Source organism: Notolabrus celidotus, chromosome 12 (genome assembly GCF_009762535.1).
Source record: "Notolabrus celidotus isolate fNotCel1 chromosome 12, fNotCel1.pri, whole genome shotgun sequence".
Taxonomy (NCBI): Eukaryota; Metazoa; Chordata; class Actinopteri; order Labriformes; family Labridae; genus Notolabrus; species Notolabrus celidotus.
In genome coordinates this window covers 22312518-22333120 of record NC_048283.1, presented here as the reverse complement: position 1 = coordinate 22333120, position 20603 = coordinate 22312518, and the positions used below count along the sequence as shown (strand labels likewise).

The 20603-nt window shown below is 45.9% G+C and overlaps 2 protein-coding genes and 1 long non-coding RNA gene across 3 annotated transcripts; 2 read left to right on the top strand and 1 right to left on the bottom strand.

Annotated features, from left to right (window-relative positions):
* The first annotated feature begins 10 nt into the window (after positions 1 to 10).
* On the top strand, positions 11 to 3176 carry LOC117823519 (calcium homeostasis modulator protein 5-like). Its single transcript, XM_034698728.1, has 2 exons — positions 11 to 1413; positions 2078 to 3176. Exons 1-2 carry the CDS (start codon positions 871 to 873, stop codon positions 2465 to 2467), a joined length of 933 nt encoding a protein of 310 aa, XP_034554619.1. The 5' UTR covers positions 11 to 870; the 3' UTR covers positions 2468 to 3176.
* LOC117823521 lies at positions 2701 to 4575 on the bottom strand. The gene is made up of 2 exons (XR_004633421.1): positions 4099 to 4575; positions 2701 to 3105 (listed from the first exon to the last, which is right to left on the bottom strand). It is a non-coding gene; the product is annotated as an uncharacterized LOC117823521 (long non-coding RNA).
* Positions 4576 to 6609: 2034 nt separating this feature from the next.
* On the top strand, positions 6610 to 19342 carry zufsp (zinc finger containing ubiquitin peptidase 1). Its single transcript, XM_034698103.1, has 12 exons — positions 6610 to 6900; positions 12733 to 13230; positions 13321 to 13425; positions 13534 to 13581; positions 13747 to 13857; positions 13926 to 14029; positions 14176 to 14344; positions 15839 to 16027; positions 17105 to 17270; positions 17737 to 17894; positions 18012 to 18232; positions 19220 to 19342. Exons 1-12 carry the CDS (start codon positions 6894 to 6896, stop codon positions 19265 to 19267), a joined length of 1824 nt encoding a protein of 607 aa, XP_034553994.1. The 5' UTR covers positions 6610 to 6893; the 3' UTR covers positions 19268 to 19342.
* Positions 19343 to 20603: the final 1261 nt, after the last annotated feature.

The window sequence follows — 20603 nt, the reverse complement described above, 5'->3', positions numbered from 1 at the left end:
ATCACTCTGTTTCCGAGTGCAGAGGGTGTATCTGGTATCTTCCTGTATGATGCTCTGTTGTTGTGTCAGTGTGGGGCGTTGCTGTGGTGGTAATGGAACATAAAAACCACCATGAGGATGTGATCACTTCCTCACTGCTTTCTGCTGCTGCTGTTTGTCTCTGTCTCTGTAACAATGGTATGTTTCTCTGAATCAACAGCCTGAGTGTTCTTCTTCTGCATGTTTTACTAACCCTATGAATTAATGTTTCTTCTTCTGCATGATTTACTAACCGTATGAATGAATGTTTCTTCTTCTGCATTTTTTCTTATTGCAAATAAAATGTTTGAATGAGAGGAAATGAAAACAGAAGCATGTCACCGTCCTGAGGGTTTTTGCTTGTTCTTAATGCAAGGTTTGTTTTTACCAGCATGAGATCATTTCAGGCTGCATTCCTGACCACAGACTGGTGTTCATAAAACTGGACCAGCAGGTTTTTTGCTCACAAAGTTCCCTCACAGTGAGGTCTACAGAGGGAATCTTAAAGAGGGATGTTACTGAAGAAGGGTAGTGTAGAGATGTATAGTTTTACCATCTTCCCCTCCAGCAGCAGGGATTTCCCCAGGAGAGGGAGCAGACTCGGTGGATTCAGAGTCTGAGGGTGGAGTAGCATGTTGACTGGAGGAGGGGCCTGAGGAGCGAAGGGGAAGCAGCCAAAGGGAGGGGCACGGCAGGCCGGTGGATGTGTTGTGTCTTGTGAAAGAAGAGCAGACGGGGAGTGACTGCCGGCTGCACACACTCTCAACTTTCTCACTTTCCTCTCTGTGTGTTGTTGTTCTTTTCTTTGCTTTCTTCGTGGTGGAGTGTGTGCCGACCTCCTCTGCTGACACCATGGATAACTTCCAGACCGTCCTGAGGTTCTTCATGAACCAGAAAGCCACCATCGGATACAGCTTCATGGCTCTGCTGACAATAGGCGGGGAGCGAGTCTTCTCCATGGTCTCTTTTCAGTGTCCCTGTAACCGTGCACAGAACTTTGCATACGGGCTGGTCTTCCTGCTGGGTCCAGCTATGGTTCTGTTGGTTCTGGGTCTGTTCTTCAGCAGCAGACTGTGGAGGCTCTACACCGGCTGTTGTCTGAACCCCATGAAGCTCTGTCCCCGGGGGAACTGCTTCGGCTGCCTCAGAGCCTTCATGAGCATCTTCACGGGGGCGTGTGTGGCGCCCATCATGTGGCTGTGCGTGGCCCTGCTGAACGGGACCTTCTATGAGTGTGCAGTCAGCGGGCTGGATCATAACTTGGTGGTGGATCACTTCTGCAAAAACAAAACCTTAAAGTGTCGGCAGGAGCTGGCCCAAGTGCCCTGCGAACGCTCCCAACTGTCCAACAACGAGCGCATGGAGCTGCTGCTGATGTTCAGGAGCCAGTCCCAGGTGAGACACACGCCTGAGGATCCCACCAATCACAGGGAGGCTTCCTCTGTTGATGTCATAGTGATGCCATAATGGTTGTTTGTGCTCGGGTATGAATCCTAACTTTTAAACACAAAGCTGTAAGTCTGAGGAAACCAGTTTGTAGAGGAAGCTTCAGACCCTCGTGCTGACTAGAGGTCTCTGGGAGGATCCATAAAACTGATTAAAGAGTCCCACGTTCAGTCCTCCTGGTTATTAAATAGTTTCATAACAGGGAGCAGTGATGATGTCATTATTAGTGGTCTAAACATCTGATCACAAAGATGCAGATAAAGTGAAATACTCCTCTAGTTAAACTAACAAGCATGGTTACTGTGCAGCACTGATATCAAGGTGCTATGACATCAAAGGGGGCGAGTCTGTGGTTGAACCTCTAACCCTGGTAGCTCCTGTAGAAATCCCTCAGAGGAGGATGAGTGTGGTTTGTGTGAGAGAGCAAGGTCAGCCTGTCATTCATCCCTGCCGAGCACCAGAGGAAGATAAAGCATGCAGCAGATCATGAGCTGGTTTCTGAGAGCGTAGAGGGCTGCAGTGTTTAATGAGGAGATCTATGAGGCAGATGTTTGTACTCTTGTTTGGAGTCCCTCGTGGTTGTGATCATCAGACCTTCTCTGTCCCTCCACAGATCCTGGGCTGGAGTGTCATCATCATTGCGTCGCTCGTCGGCCTCATAGGAACCTGCTACACAAACTGTCGCTCCAAAGTCAGCTACCTGCAGCTCACCTTCTGGAAACGCTATGTGGAGAAAGAGAAGGAGCGCTTCGACACCTTCGCTGTGGACTATGCTACAAAGCTGTCTGAGAGGAACCTGCAGAGCTTCTTTGAGAACAAGGACCCTGATCCCTTCCCCTTCCCCAGCCACAAGGCATGGGAGGAGATCTCTGCACACTACACCTTCTCCCGTAGCGACCAGTGCTACAGCACGCTGCAGCGCTACGTGGAGCGGACGGACCGGGACTACACCCCAGAGAAGAGACCTGTGCTGGACTTTGAGCACGGGATAGAGATGCACTGAAGAGGAGGAGGAGGAGGAGGTGCATGAGGCCAGTTAATCAGAGACATTCACTCAGCTGTGTGAGACTACACACTCAGCATTGTTTACTGCTACTATAGCTCTGTTGTATGTTCGGGTTTGACTCAGGGAAAGTTCTCCTCAGTGACAAAGCTAGCCTTTCACTCTCCTCCAAACAGCACTGCCAAATAACAAAACCTCCTGTGAGCACATGGAGCCATGAAGGGCAGAACCACTACTTTATATCCTCTGTATTCATACATGATGCATGCACATGAGGCTGTTTATTACTGTACTAATGATGCTTTAAATGCTGTCTGCCTTCGACTCACAAAAAATAGAAAATAACTTGTTGATCAGGGTGCAGCTCTGTCTGAACAAACAAAGTCTGTTTGTCTTTGATTATTCTCCAGGCTTCAGGGACTGTCTTGACTTTGGTGCTTCTTGACGATTTAAACCCACAGAGCCAGAATGGGAAACCTTAAGTGTGCAGGATTTAGAAGCATTAGGAGATGAGGCTCCTGTTCACAACTAACAGCAAATAAACAGGAAGGACTGAAGGGTGTCCATGAAGACTGCTGTGGAAACATGGTGGCCCTCATGGACAGCTCCGCTTTCTCAGTCACCAGACAGAGTTCATTCTGAAGAAACAAAATAAACAAGTCATGTTTTCAAGTGTAACATTTCAATAAACTTCTGACAAACTGCCAAACTGGATCTGTGAATCTACTCTGACACACTACACAGTGCACCTTTAAATACTACACAGTGCACCTTTAAATACTACACAGTGCACCTTTAAATACTACACAGTGCACCTTTAAATACTACACACTGCACCTTTAAATACTACACACTGTACCTTTAAATACTACACATTGTACCTTTAAATACTACACACTGCACCTTTACATACTACACACCTGTACCTTTAAATATCACACACCATACCTTTAAATAATACACACTGTACCTTTACATACTACACACCTGTACCTTTAAATATCACACACCATACCTTTAAATACTACACACTGTACCTTTAAGTATTACACACCATACCTTTAAATACTACACACTGTACCTTTAAATATTACACACCATACCTTTAAATACTACACACTGTACCTTTAAATATTACACACCATACCTTTAAATACTACACACTGTACCTTTAAATACTACACACTGTACCTTTAAATATTACACACCATACCTTTAAATACTACACACTGTACCTTTAAATATTACACACCATACCTTTAAATACTACACACTGTACCTTTAAATACTACACAGTGTACCTTTAAATACTACACACTGCACCTTTAAATACTACACACTGTACCTTTAAATACTACACACTGCACCTTAAATTCTAAACACTGTACTTTTACATACTATACACTGTACCTTTAAATACTACACACTGTACCTTTAAATACTAAATACTGTACCTTTAAATACTAAACACTGTACCTTTAAATACTACACACTGTACCTTTAAATACTAAACACTGCACCTTTAAATACTACACACTGCACCTTAAATTCTAAACACTGTACTTTTACATACTACACACTGTACCTTAAAATACTACACACTGCACCTCTGAAAATGATAGCTGCATTACCTGGACTGTTAGCTGATGGAGGACTTGTAACCCTTCAGGTTAACATGTTTACAGTCTTCAGCCTTTTATCCATCTGATGTTTTTGCAGAGACATGTGAGAGTATATCCTGATGTGCACTCCCACGACGCAAACACTGGGAACTTTGCTTGTTCTTTGAGTTAAAACTCTCCAATGATACAATAAGACAAACTGACTATGATACCTGAAACAATCACAAACAGGTGGGCGGGCTGCTCCTCTCTCTGTTAAGCTTCAGAGTTGTGTTTACATGAGAGAGGACGGAGCGGATCGTCTGCACGTCTGCTTCTCACACACACAAGCGCGCACACACGCACATACACACGCACGCACACGCTGCTGGATTTAACGGAGTTCCTTTCTAAACCGCAAAGAGGGAGAACAGCCTCGTTCATGTCAGGAAACAACAAAAGACAGAAACATGTGTTCCTCATTATTACAGGAAACTGAAGGACTGAGTGAATCACTTCCTGTTTTTATCAGTTTCATTTTATTTAGAAACTTTGACTTCGTCCCACATCATCTGTTTATTCCTCTGAAGCACCTCTCACATGCTTTGAGATAGTTTCATATTATTTATAACCTGGTGCAATATTATTTGTGCAATTATCTTATTATCTATTCATAAGATAGAAGTGTACATAGTATGTATATATCTGTAATATTTGCCGTATTTTATTTTATTCTATTTTTATTCTATTCTATTTTACCTTTATCATATTATTTTTATTATATTTTTATCTATGTAAGTACATTGTTGTATTTCCCTGTCCCATGTTTTAAGCTGCAAAATAATTTCCCTCAATGGGGGATCAATAAAGTATATATTATCTTATCTAATCTTATTCAAGATTTATTTCACTTGATGGAGAGGATACAATTTAACATGGTGTGAGTTCCCTCAGGAGTGGATCTTTAGCTGCACGCTGTGATTAAAGATACTGAGATACAGTCAAACATATATACTTAAAATGAAGGCAGCACATAAAGTCTCTGAGCAGAGTTAAGATTTCTGCTCCAACAGATCAGTGTCCCGGCTGAGAGCATGTAAACTGCATGTTTTAATGATTAAGTATTTCATGATATTCTAACATAGAGGAGGGGTGTGTGTCCTCAGTGTGTTTGTGGATCCTAAAGAATACACACAGTGGGTTTTGATAAGAGAGTCTGGATCTAAACAGCAGTGCATCAGTGTAACCTCTCAGACCTCATAAAACGCTGTGATGTTTATTTCCCATGTTTGAGGTCAGAGGTCAGAGGATCAGCTGCTCAGAGAGCGCTCCCACACAGAGAGGATGTTCTGTCTGATGTGATTTACTGACTGTGGTCAGAGTGATGAATTATTAAAGTCACTTAACATGCAGCTTCATGTGCAGACGTACAGCTCAGTCTGTCTTTAAGGTAAACTGGTGCAGACTGTATGGAGGGAACTCCCTGCTGCTGTTTGTCAGAGACGAGTCGAAACTTGAATAATCTGAAGCTCAACAAAGGAAGACACCGTGAACAACTACCAACTTATTTTACCTCCAGCTCCCCGTGTTGCCCTCATTTCCTCAGGTCAGAAATGAGCTGCCTGTTAAACGCAAAATTAAACAACCTGATTCAGTTTCAAACCAAAAATCTACAAAAAGAACAAACTCTGTGAACCTCTGGGTTTCCCTCTTTGCAGGGAAATACTGTGGTTAATAAATGGACTCTGTTCTACAGCAGACACAATTCAAACCTCAATATATACATAATCATTATGAACGTTATTGTTTGAGGCCTGACTGATCATTTTTACAATAGATAACCTTTAACAATATACTGTTACCTGTATTAAAAAGTGTTACACAAATACAATAAAATAATAATAATCCTAATAATAATAATTATTATTATTTTATTGTATTTATTGTATTCCTTATTATTATTATTATTATTATTATTATTATTATTATTATTATTTGAACGCCTTCTCCCAGTAACTGAAGTTGAATTTGTAAATCTGTATTAATAATCATTAATATCCCTTTATCACTCTGGGACATAGACTGTAAATAAAAATGGACAGCGTTGCTCGGCCTCTTCCCGTTGTACAGTTCTGAAGCCAAAAAATCCCTCTCCTGGGCGCAGCCATTGTGCAGCCAGAGCCTGTGAAGCCTTTGTAATAAGCTCCGCCCTACAGCGTAACGTCACAAGACGCTGTGTGCCCTTTGAAGTTTCCCTCTACGGCGGCTGTGAATCAAAGGAAACCCGGAAGTAAAACCCCGTTTTTTAAACTCTAATAACCAACGAAAAACAAACTTTTCAGAAAAAAGAGGCCTTGGACACAAAACAGTGAAATACTAACTACATATAACCACAGCATACGGATGTGAGACAAAATAAATACACGTCATTCAAATGAATGGGGGAGACGGATTTTTTGACCTATACTGCAGCCAGCCACCAGGGGGCAGTCACACTGCTGAAAGCCTCACCACCAGGGCCGTATCCGGCACGCTTGCTCTAATGCAGTACTCATAGACTGTAAAAAATACTAGTAGTAGTACTAGCAGTACTCCTCTCTCGCCGTAGTAACCCTCCAGTCTAGCAGGTGGCGGCCTTGCGCCGCTCCTGGTTTCCTCGCCTGCGTTGAAACTCCAAAAAGAAGAAGTGTTACGTGAGGTTTGAAATCTGCAGCTGAGCGACCTGCTGCAAACAGAGAGGAGAGGAAGAGGACACAAAGAAGAATAAGAGGAGAGGAAGAGGAGCAGCTTTCTGTCGTTTCTCTGAAGATCGAGGTCCTGGCTTCATGAAACGTGAGTACATTTAAACTCTGACAGGTAGACCGCCCGCTGAGGAACCCTAGGGTCTCTGATCTCACCAGAGTATACTACGAAGCGAGTTCGGCATTTCCTAGATATCTTCTCCTGATCCGGCTTCACTGAACCTGACAAAGGAGATCGTGCTAAACTGTCACACGAAGCTGGTTATCAACATGTTGAGTCAATCCAGAGTTACCCTGAGCGCGTTCACATGAACAGGCGGAGAAGGCAACATGTGACCAATCGCAGACACGGACAGACTGCCGTCAGCACATCGACATGTTTTTCAAACACTGCACTGATTTTATAAAGATATGAAGAAGTTAAACACATAATCCAGATTAACTTCAACACAACTGAGTTTGAAACATGAAGGAAGAACTGAGGGATACGAATGCGCAAATGACGTCTTATTTCTCATCACTTTGTGCAAATATATCTGACTATAAAAACTCTGTTTATTCCCTGACAATGATCTCTCTCTCTGATTGAATCTTGTGTCGTGTGTGTGAGTTTTAGACGTAATATTTTAGCTGCAGGCCTGACAGTATCAAACTGAGCACTCTAGTTATAGGACTTATAATAAAAATGAGAACATGATTCAAAGTAATACGCGCACACAACACACAACACACAACACACAGCACACAACACACAACACACAACACACAGCACACAGCACACAGCACACAGCACACAGCACACAACACACAACACACAACACACAACACACAACACACAACACACAACACAACACACACAGGGTTCCCACGCGTCCTGGAAAACCTGGAGAACAGTTGACCAGTTTTCCAGTACTGGAAAACATCTGTAAAATGGGAGAAAAAGTAAGATGTCCTGGAAAATCACATATAGTCCTGGAAAATGATTCCAACATGACAGCGTGCGACCTGACCCTATTAACAAAACACATCCCCATTCATTGAAAGTTGAGTGCACGCTGTGCTGGAAAAGACAGCAACACTGCGCAACTTTTTTCACATCTTTTCTCCTTCACTTCATAATCATGCATTCACAGAAAACAGGGGTATATTGTTTATGTTTTATGGTACATTAACCTTGTAGAGTGCTCTTTTGATTCAAAGAGTCTTACATTTAAGTTATAGTGTGACCAGTGGAGTAGGGCAGAGAGCTTGGGGGTCTGTGCCTCTGCAGGCTGAGAGCTCAATTACCGTACTCTAGCTCAGTTGTTCTCAAAGTGGGGTCCTGGGACTCCTGGGGTCCGCGAACCATAGCGTGGGGGTCCGTGAAATAATTTGAATACATTTCAAATAAATTGTCAAATTGTGCTGTCATTACAAAACAGCGTATACACCATTGTTCTGATACCATTTGGTGGCTCGAAGGGATATGTGAGTCTTGCTACTGTTAATTTTCTGAAAGCGTTTAAGATCAATTACTTGAAAAGTATAAATGTTGTCATGTTGAGTCCACAAGGAATGAAATGACCCTCTGTTTTAAAGTATACAAGTGGGATTTACTTGATTCAAATTGAAGTGTTATCTGTTTATCACTATGGTACAGGTCTGAAGGATTTACATTTATATGTTTTACAATACAAATAGTTCCAAGGGCAACTAAGAGTGCAAATGGTAGTAAGCATGTGCTTTAGTGATGGGAAGTTCGGCTCTTTTCAGAGAGCCGGCTCTTTTGACTCGGCTCCCAAAGAAGAGCCGGCTCTTTCGACTCCCAAACGGCTCTTAATTTAGGATTCTTTTGTAGCCGTATATTTTACCTAAACTTTGCAAAAACTAATGGTTTGTCTGTTGAAAACCCTTTTATGTACAGTGTTTTTATGAGCAGCCTTATAATTGCCCAATTTTGTGCATTTATTCTTTTACAAAACCATTCTTACCCTGATCCTGGGTTAGGATTAAGGTTAGGGTTAGGGTTAGGATTAGGGTTAGGGTTATCATTAGGGTTAGGATTAGGGTTATCATTAGGGTTAGGGTCAGAGTTAGGGTTAAGATAAGGGTTAGGATTAGGGTTAGCATTAGGGTTAGGGTTAGGGTTATGATTAGGGTTAGGATTAGGGTTAGGATTAGGGTTAGGGTTAGGGTTATCATTAGGGTTAGGGTTATCATAAGGGTTAGGGTTAGGATTAGGGTTAGGATTAGGGTTAGGGTTAGGGTTATCATTAGGGTTAGGGTTAGGGTTATGATTAGGGTAAGCGTTAGGATTAGGGTTAGGGTTAGGATTAGGATTAGGGTTAGGGTTAGGGTTAGGATTAGGGATAGGGTTAGGATTAGGGTTAGGGTTAGGAATAGGGTTAGGGTTAGGAATAGGGTTAGGGTTAGGGTTGTGATTAGGGTTAGGATTAGGGTTAGGGTTAGGATTAGGGTTAGGATTAGGGTTAGGGTTAGGTTTAGGATTAGGATTAGGGTTAGGATTAGGGTTAGGGTTATGATTAGGGTTAGGATTAGGATTAGGGTTAGGGTTAGGGTTAGGGTTAGGGTTAGGATTAGGGTTAGGGTTAGGATTAGGGTTAGGGTTAGGGTTAGGATTAGGGATAGGGTTAGGATTAGGGTAAGCGTAAGGATTAGGGTTAGGAATAGGGTTAGGGTTAGGAATAGGGTTAGGGTTAGGGTTGTGATTAGGGTTAGGGTTAGGATTAGGGTTAGGGTTATGATTAGGGTTAGGATTAGGATTAGGGTTAGGGTTAGGGTTATCATTAGGGTTAGGGTCAGAGTTAGGGTTAAGATAAGGGTTAGGATTAGGGTTAGCATTAGGGTTAGGGTTAGGGTTATGATTAGGGTTAGGATTAGGGTTAGGATTAGGGTTAGGGTTAGGGTTATCATTAGGGTTAGGGTTATCATAAGGGTTAGGGTTAGGATTAGGGTTAGGATTAGGGTTAGGGTTAGGGTTATCATTAGGGTTAGGGTTAGGGTTATGATTAGGGTAAGCGTTAGGATTAGGGTTAGGGTTAGGATTAGGATTAGGGTTAGGGTTAGGGTTAGGATTAGGGATAGGGTTAGGATTAGGATTAGGGTTAGGGTTAGGGTTAGGAATAGGGTTAGGAATAGGGTTAGGGTTAGGGTTAGGGTTGTGATTAGGGTTAGGATTAGGGTTAGGGTTAGGATTAGGGTTAGGATTAGGGTTAGGGTTAGGTTTAGGATTAGGATTAGGGTTAGGATTAGGGTTAGGGTTATGATTAGGGTTAGGATTAGGATTAGGGTTAGGGTTAGGGTTAGGATTAGGGTTAGGGTTAGGATTAGGGTTAGGATTAGGGTTAGGGTTAGGGTTAGGATTAGGGATAGGGTTAGGATTAGGGTAAGCGTAAGGATTAGGATTAGGGTTAGGAATAGGGTTAGGGTTAGGAATAGGGTTAGGGTTAGGGTTGTGATTAGGGTTAGGGTTAGGATTAGGGTTAGGGTTATGATTAGGGTTAGGATTAGGATTAGGGTTAGGGTTAGGATTAGGGTTAGGGTTAGGTTTAGGATTAGGATTAGGGTTAGGATTAGGGTTAGGGTTAGGGTTAGGGTTAGGGTTAGGATTAGGGTTAGGGTTAGGGTTAGAACCAGAACCAAACTCATGCAAACAGAACCAGAACCAGAACCGTACCAGAACCAAACCAGACCTGAACCAGAACCGAACCAGAACCGAACCAGAACCGAATCGAACCAGAACCATACCAGAACCATACCAGAACCATACCAGAACCGAACCAGAACCGAACCAAAACCGTACCAGAACCTTACCAGAACCGTACCAGGACCGAACAAGAACCGAACCAGAACCATACCAGAATCGTACCAGAACCGAACCGAACCAGAACCGTACCAGAACCGTACCAGAACCGTACCAGAACCGAACCAGAACCGTACCAGAACTGAACCCGAACCAGAACCATACCAGAACCGAACCGAACCAGAACCGAACTCAAGCAAACAGAACCAGAACCAGCACCGAACTCAAGCAAACAGAACCAGAACCAAACTCAAGTAAACAGAAACAGAACCAACTCTAGCAAACAGAACCAGAACCAAACTGGAGCAAACAGAACCAGAACTAAACTCAAGCAAACATTATTAATGTCCTCAGGTTGGCATTGAGAAAAATCCGATGCGTCAGCTTGGATGGGCTGATCCGATTTCTCCTCTCAGTGAGTATTTGCCCGGTCTTCAAGAAGACTCTCTCTGAAGGAACAGATGAAGCCAGGATACACAGTCTCCCCTCCATCACCTGTATCCTATATCCTCACATGTGATTGGCCGCCATGCTGACCAATCAAAACAAAGTTCTGCTGTGAGCAGAGCTGGGGCTGAGCACTGTGAGAGCTAAGCAGCGAAAGGAAAAAACTGGGAGCCGGCTCTCTCTCGATGCGAGCCAGCTCTTCTGATTCACTATAAAGCATCGGCTCTCGGAGCCACAGCTTTTGATCATCACACATCACTAATGTGCTTAATCTGTGTTACAATTATGAAGAGGCCATGGACAATTTTCTCCCTGGCTCCAAAAACTTTGAGAACCCCTGCTCTAGCTAGCAGGAGTGCAAACACCCGATAGTGATAACAAACAGAACAAAAAGACATCATTATAGACATCATCACGCAGGAAGACAGTTTACATTTTTTTTAAACCTCCGAGAGATCTTCAAATACAGAGTGCGTCTTTACACCGGTGCAATTTTTTCAGAGTTTACGGTAACTCAAAAGAAAAAAACGTGACATTTGCTTTGTTTTATATCGATCACTTAGCATGATGAATATCATGATTAAGCAGGTATATTTTGAGGTTGAGTTGAGAAACATTTGTGGCCATTTTTGTCATTCAGTTCTATTTAGGTCATTAATGCACTGATCCTCTGATCATTATTATTATTTAATTATTTCAGTAAGGCAGCTTCCTGATTCCTTTGCAGGCTCTTTTGTTTTTTTTCTTAGCTCATTATATATTTTTTGAGAAAAGAGAAAGCTGAGATGTTGCCCATCATTGTTACTTGGTTGCACTAATAAAGTGAAGTGCTGTACAGCACAACACACAGCACAACACACAGCACAACACACAGCACAGCACAACACACAGCACAACACAACACACAGCACAACACACAGCACAACACACAGCACAGCACAACACACAGCACAACACACAGCACAACACACAGCACAGCACAACACACAGCACAGCACAACAAACAGCACAGCACAACACACAGCACAGCACAACACACAGCACAACACACAGCACACAACACACAACACACAACACACAGCACACAGCACACACATCGCACAGCACACAACACACAGCACACAACACACAACACACAACACACAACACACAACACACAGCACACAACACACAGCACACACAGCACACAGCACACAACACACAGCACACAACACACAACACACAGCACACAGCACACAACACAGCACACAGCACACACAACGCACAGCACACAACACACAACACACAGCACACAGCACACACAACGCACAGCACACAACACACAACACACAGCACACAACACACAGCACACACAGCACACAGCACACAACACACAACACACAGCACACACAGCACACAACACACAGCACACACAGTGCACAACGCACAGCACACAGCACACAAAGTTCTGACCATGAAATACTAAAAACACTTTAAATAACAAAATGTGAAACACTTGAATTTATTACAAATAATCAATAAACTGTGGTCAGAAGGTTTATTTGCTATTACACTTTGATCCACATAGAGGCGCTGTTACACAAAAAACCTCCTACAGCTGTTACTCAAAACTCACACCTCTGTGTGTCTCTCTATCTCTGTGTGTGTGTGTGCCTGTGTGTGTGTGTGTTGCAGACATGCAGACCTGTGAGATCTGCGGGGAGGACTTTCTCCTGGAGGAGGACCTGAGAACTCACCTCATGCTGAGCCACGAGGAGAACACCATGAGCTGCCCTTTCTGCTCGCTGAGCGGAGTGTCGTATGACGAGCTCTGCTTCCACATTAGCTCCGCCCACGCTGAGGAGCAGAGTCCAAAGCCATCCAGATCTGCTCATCTATACCAGCAGACCAGAGACCAGGATCCAGATAAGTCCAGATCTGCATCGGCCTGCTGTGAAGGAACAAACACGTCAGACATGAAGGTCTTGACATCTAGATCCTGCAGGAGGAGCTGTGGTAGAACTGCTCCTGCTGCTCACACTGACTCAGGAGAAGCAGGAGGTGTGTGTTCATCCTATGGAGAGACTGATTCTAACTCTTCATCATCACAGAGACTGAAAACCAGAGCAGAGCCTGCAGAGCCCTCCTCTTGCAGCAAAGCCAAACTGAAGCGTCTGTCTTCACCCAGCAGAGGTGAGTCCAGCTGTCTGATCATAGAGTTTCACCTGAGTCCTGAAGGAGACGGGAGCACTCAGTGTCCTCTGACTCGTCCTGTGTTTTCAGACCCTCAGCAGCTGGCGTGCCCGATGTGTGCTCTGGTCTGCAGTAACAGCTTCATCCTGCAGGAGCATGTAGAGCTGCACCTGATCCAGCAGAGATCACCTGAAGGCAAGCCTGATAGCTGCAGGAGGAGGGGTCCCCTCTTGTCCTGAACATGTTGACCACAGGGTCTTCGCGTGACGTTTAATGACGGATCATTTTTGTTTTTAATTCCAGGTTCACCAGCTGTGACGTCATCATCATCCTCGGTTGGCAGCTCCTCAGGTGAGTCTCCAGACAGCCTTCATAAAATCTTCCTCATGTAGACCATGGGGTTCAGGTCCAGACGTAAAGTCCTCATGTAGAATCAGTTCTTGCTGTCCATAAATAGAGTCGTCATGTGGATCAGTTCTTGCTGTCCGACCTCACGTGGTGGTCTTGTGTCTTCAGGAGATAGGAGGTTTGAGTGTCCTCTGTGCTCAGTGCTCTGCAGCGACAGCGTCTCCCTGCAGGTCCACGTGGAGCTGCACTTTGACCCCGGAGCAGCAGCAGACTCTGCAGGTGGGTTTTGATCATACCGGTCTATCACTCAGTCTCATGGACCTGTCTGACTGTCTGTGCTGCTGCAGGGAGCTCTGACCTGGAGCTGGCCCGACGGCTACAGGAGGAGGAGGCTCAGAGGAGGAGGCTGGAGGAGGCCTGGCAGGAGAGGGAGGAGTTCAAGAAGCTGCAGGTGAGGATGCTGCTCTGCCGGGACCGCCCATCTACACCTGCAGGGTCAGACTATAGACCGTCAGACTCACAGACTAGAGAACCACAAACTCTAATGTTTCTGTGTGTGTGTGCGCGCGTGTGTGCGGTGTTCGCATGTTCGTGTAGAGGCAGTTTGGCGTGGACAGCAGCGGGGGTTACGGCAGACAGATGGAGAGGACGATGGAGCGGGCGGTGGCTCGGGGTCTCATGGGCCCCGCAGAGTTCCACAGTAAGAGGGCGGAGCTGATGGAGTCTCTGTCCTCAGGGGTGGACGACGGCAGGACCAGGACTCAGGGTACACACACACAGCACACACACACACACACACACACACACACACACACACACACACACACACACACACACACACACACACACACACACACACACACACACACACACGCACACACACACACACACACACACGCACACACACGCACACACACACACACACACACAGAGTCTGAGGTGTGGTCAGCTCGTCTCTCTCTGAGCAGCTGAACACTAGAAGAAGAGTTAAAAGGAGCTGACAAGTTTAGCAGCAGACAGTTGAGCGAGGACGAGCTCACACCTGGAGCGTCTCCTGATGGAAGCAGGCTCACAGGATGTCAGTGAAGCTCTGTGGACGCTGAAGACGCCGAGGAGACATAAACAAACATGTGAAACCTGTTAACAGCTCAAAGCAGCTGTTTGTACTTCACTGTATCTCACTCTGTTAGTACGCCCCACAACTGAGACCCCAAAGCCTTTTTCACCAGCCTTTACTGAGAGAGTCCAGATCCAGGACAGATCCGAGGCCGACACCTGGATCAGCTTTGTCCCGGATCAGCTGATCCATCTTTCTTTTGTCCTGGATCGCATCGACCTGATCCAGATCCAGACCTTTAAATATGACCTAGTCCCGGTAACTACACTTCTAAGGAGGCCTTCAGATTGAGTACAGGTGAGACTCCTGCTCTGTGTGAGCCTCTATGAGAGACTGAAACCAGAGCTGCAGATTCAGGGTCTGCTGATGAGTCTTTCTAAAGTTTATTTATAACTCTTCATCCCGAGTCCGGATGTCTGAACCACGAGGCTCTGAGAAGGGACACAAAACCCAGACCCTGACCTCACTCAGCTCACAGCTACAGTCACTGTGTGTGTGTGTGTGTGTCTTCATCCTTCATTCTCAGCCTGGTTCACGGCCCTGGTTGATCCAGTCTGACCTCAGTCAGTGAATCATGGTTTCATTCATCCGTCCACAACTCGCTCTGCTGCATTCCTCACAGTCATTAAATGTTCTACAGTACACATGCACTGTCATGGAGGGCGTGCATGTGTGTGTGTGTACGTGTGTGTGTTTGTGTGGTGTGTGTGGTGTGTATTATTCAGCTGTTAATACAAACTCCTGTCAGCTGATGAGTCAGGAGCTCAGAGAGGCGTGTGACCTCTGACCTCTCACGAAGCTTTGATGTGATAAGGGTTAATCTCTATGAGGAGACAGTCCCGTCACACTCTGTCCTCTGAGTCTTTATCAGAGTTTATTATCTGTGATAATATAGCGTGATGCAGACTGAGACTGCAGAGATTTAAACCTGCAGTCACTGTGTGCGTGTCTGTGTGACTGTGTGTGTATGATCTCTGTAATTATGTCTCTTAATGATGAACTCATAAATATGTAAGTATTTCTATAAAAACATAAACTGTCTGAGGCTTGGTGTGACATCACTGACCTCTGACCTCATGTTCCTGATGTCCTGAACCACGCTCAGGCGTGTGACCTTGCTCGTCTGTGCTCACCTGTGTCCAGGTGTGATCAGGGCGTTGTACGAGTTCTATCAGACGGACTGCAGAGACTGCATCCACGTGTGGCTGAGCGCTGACACTGATCACTTCTGCTCCTCGGCGGGGGACAAAGGCTGGGGCTGCGGCTACAGGAACCTCCAGATGATCCTTTCCTCTCTGCACGGAGTCGACACATACGCCGCCGTCCTGCCAGGTGAGCACGACACACACCTGACCTGACATCAACACCTTCACCTACACACTCTGTTAATAAATCTGGAGCTACGTTTATAAATCATGAGGTGGATCAGTTAATGAAAGCAGTCTGTGGTCCTCTCTGGTTGGTGTGTGGGCGTCTCTGTGGACGGAGAGGTCACCGTGTTTAAACATCGAGCTGCAGCTGCTCCGGATCATTAGAGCACTGGTGGACCTGGGTTTGTTAGAGGAAGGATATTGATACCTGTGCTCCACCTGTCAGGTGTCTTTATGTCTCGGCTCTAAATGATTTCAGCAGCACACTGTGTCAGCGGCTTCAGGTATTTGGCTTCAACTCTGGTAGTGGGAGGAGACGGAGGCGTGTTGTCCACCGCAGTGTTCAAAGAATGTGTTTGATCCTCAACAACCGTTTAGTCAACGTAGCAGAACAATAACAAAGGAGTGTGTGAATGTGAGTGTGTGTGTGTGTGTGTTCCTGTAAACAAACAGAGCTTTGTTTCTCTCTGACTCTCGCTCCCTCCTCACCTGAGATCTCTTACTATGGTTTCTCTCTCTCTCTCTCTCTCTCTCTCTCTCTGTGTGTGTGTGTGTGTGTGTGTGTGTGTGTGTGTGTGTGTGTGTGTGTGTGTGTGTGTGTGTGTGTGTGTGTGTGTGTGTGTGTGTGTGTGTGTGTGTGTGTGTGTGTGTGTGTGTGTGTGTGTGTGTGTGTGTGTGTGTGTGTGTGTGTGTGTGTTAGGTGTATACTCGGACTCAGCTGTCGGGTGTGTCACACAGAGCACATCATGTCTTGTCCTCTCTTCTGGTATGGTGACACTTGTTTTTGCAGAGATTAGTATCACTGCGTGTTCTCAGGAACAACATGTAGGAAGACTTCTGTTGACTGAGACGCTTCCTGTTGCAGACACACACACACACACACACACACACACACAGAGGGAACAACACATCAGAGGAACACTGGGGAACAGAAACATGTGACAAGGGTTCATGTTAGGACAGTGTGGATAAAACAGCTGAGTGTTTTTGTTCTGCTGCCTCATGTCAAGTTATTTAACGCCTCCCTGTCTCCCTACAGAGCGGTCCGTTCCCAGCATCCCTCGGTTGCAGCGGATGATCGAGGAGGCGTGGAAAGAGGGGCTGGATGCTCAGGGTGCATCTCACTTTAATAATCGTCTGCAGGGGACCCGAGCCTGGATCGGAGCCACAGAGATCTACAGCCTGCTCACCTCTCTGAGGATCAGGTGAGGATGATGATCCTCAGACTGAAGCACACACACACACACACACACACACACTCACACACACACACACACACACACACACACACACACACACACACACACACACACACACACACACAGTAATCAGGGGCGGTCCACTCTCAGGAGGCTCTCTAAAGTCTAACAGGGGAGAAGAACATGATTCCTTCCTCTGAGCATGAAGCTGGTCTGAGTCAGAGCTGGATCAGATCCAGACCTCCTCAGCTGCTCGGCCTCTACAAACGTGAACCTCTCACTCTCTAAGCATTGGTTTCATCGTGACTCTATAAAGAAGGTTTCAGACAGTGGGATGAACCAGACAGCAGGAACGTTCTCAGACACTCATTATTAATATAACGTTTGATCCTCCTGAACCCTGAACCCTGAGAGCCCTCCTCTGATGACGATTAAGACGTTCTCTTTCTAACTCAGCTGTTTGTGTCCTCAGCGCACACATCGTGGACTTCCACCGGCCCACAGGCCCTGCTGACACACACCCCAGCCTGCTGGAGTGGGTGAAGCAGTACTTCAGTCAGACCAGCAGCAACAGACTGCCCCCCCGACTGGTCCAGACCTCCCTGCCCCCCCTTTACCTGCAGCACCAAGGTGAGCAGCAGCACCTGCTGGATGAGTGACGTGCGGAGAATCACAGATTCAATGTGAATCCCTGAGCCTGTAGACCCTCTCCCTCATGAACCAGATTCTTGTTCTGTCCCGGTCCAGGTCACAGCCGCTCCATCGTGGGTTTGGAGCAGAAGAAGAATGGGTCTCTGAGCCTCCTGCTGCTGGACCCGGCCTCCTCCATGTCCGAGACCAGGAAGCTGCTGAGCAGAGACTCGGTGGGCTCCGCCCTCCGACACGTCAGGAAGTCCAGCGGGAGCCTGAAGCACAGACAGTACCAGGTGGTGGCGCTGCAGGGGGTCCTGTCTGCAGAGGAGAAACAGGTGAGGGGGATCAGAGTTCAGGTGCTCTCACCTGAAGCCGGACTGTGAGGATTCTGGTCCTGGAGAAAACTTCAGGGTGTCAGTTGGTGGTCTGGTTCCCTGACCATGACTGAGGAGATCCCTCCACACCTCTCAAGAAGCCGGTATCAGAGTCAGGTTTTACACTCAGGAGGGTTCCTCAGGTACAGGGGAATATTATGACCCGGTCTGTCTCTGAGTCTGGGATCCTCTCTGAGTCTGAGATCTTCTTTGGTTACAGTTGAGTCCAGCAGATCAGTCTCCCCTGGATGAAGGGTCCTGAGGTCTCTGTTAGAGGGATTTTCATCCACTTGAGTCTCTGGTCAGCGGCCCTGTCTGAGGAGAGAACAGGTCTTAGGTCTGTCAGATCTCAGGTCTAAGGCCAGTCAGGTCTCAGGTCTGTCAGGTTTCAGGTCTGTCAGGTCTCAGTTCTGTCAGTTCTCAGATCTGACAGGTCTCAGGTCTGTCAGGCCTCAGGTCTCAGGTCTGTCAGGTCTCTCAGGTCTGTCAGGTCTCAGGTCTGTCAGGTCTGTCAGGTCTCTCAGGTCTGTCAGGTCTCAGGTCTGTCAGGTCTCTCAGGTCTGTCAGATCTCAGGTCTGTAAGGTCTAAGGCCTCCCAGGTCTGTCAGTTCTCAGGTCTGTCAGGTCTCAGGTCTCATTTTAAGGTCTGTCGGGTCTCAGATCAGTCAGGTCTCGTTTTAAGGTCTGTCATGTCTCATTTTAAGGTCTGTCAGGTCTCAGATCTGTCAGGTCTCATTTTAAGGTCTGTCAGTTCTCAGTTCTGTCAGGTGTCATTTTAAGGTCTGTCAGGTCTCATTTTAAGGTCTGTCAGGTCTCAGGTCTGTCAGAACAGAGATCACAGGATTTAAATATTTTCCACAATACAGCGTGCATGTGTGCTTGCTTGCATGCGTGCGTGCGTGCGTGCGTGCGTGCATTAATCTAAGCATGCTCTGTTTGTGTTTTCAGATCAGCATCTGTAAATCCAGGACGTTGTGTGCAGAGAGGATCCCCTGATGAAGAACTCTCCTTCCCTTCTCCTTGTTTTTATTTCCTTAATTTAATAATAAATAGTTTTTATCACTAAATAAACTCTGCGTCCTCCTTGTGTTCAGTTCTTCACATCAGACCACAACACAGACTGACTCAGGTTGCCTGATTGAACACTGACTCTGCTCTGTATCTGACCACACCGCTATCCTGAGACACACCTGAAGCTCTCACTGCAGCAGCTTAGAGGTCAGAGGTCATTATGGGATTACATATGAAGATTTCATCACTCATTCAAACACGAGTCTCAAGTTATTTAAGGTCTTCATCATCATCATCATCACCTGATGAAGACTAACCCTGTTTCACACTCGGGTACTTGGTCCTGGTGAGTCTTTGTCTCTGGCGTGCACAGATTCTTGTTTACAGGAAAGGGTCTTCATGAGAAAGTAAAGAGCTGTTCAACACGACTGGAGGAGCTCAGGGATCAGATCTTCATTCAGACGTTCCTCCAGCTCAGTGTGAACACATTCATGAGAACAGATCTTCGTTAAAACTCAAACTGTGTTTGTGTTTTTAACTCGTCAGTGTGTTGAACCTTTAACCTCCAAGTCTGTTACTCACGAGGATCAGATCTCTGCAGCTCGACTATTAAAAAAAAGTCAGTGACGTTCTCTGACAAGTTCACTGAGAACTGTGGAGTCGCTAACCGTAAAGTGACCCCTGCAGTGAGCTGTGTGTGACTGTCTGTCTGTCTGTGTCTGTGTGTCTGTGTGTGTGTGTGTGTGCGTGCGTGTGTGTGTGTGCGTGCGTGTGGTTTGTGGACATTGCTCCTCCCTGGTTCCCAGCCTTCTGATGACAGAGACTCAGTGGACTGGGTGTGTTTGACATGAGAAGGAGGATTTCTCTGCTGTAGTGTCTCAGTTAGTCTCCTGAGCTGATATTAAAGCTCCTGACAGGGTCTCTGATGTTCTGGTGATTGTTCATGTTGAGGATCTTTGTTGTTTGTTTGCCTTCATGTCACAGCACTCCTCTCTCAGCAGAGTACAGGAAGCTCTTCATGCCGATGGTGTTTGCTTCTATAGATCATAAAGAGGCGTCATGATAATTCCTCACAGGAGATACAGCTCCACTAAGTGTTCAAGGTGTCGTCACGTGCACCTTGAGGTGGATCTGTTTACAATCTCTACACAGAAACAATAGAGGATGAGGCAAAGAGCCTTAGAGCTCAGTGAGAGAAACCCTCTGATAGAATAACTTTTATTATAACGCTTTCACCGACACAGACAGGTGTTAAAGGTGAGTGAAGTGATTGAGCCTCTGATAAGTGCAATAACAGATTACTGGAAACAATTGATCAATA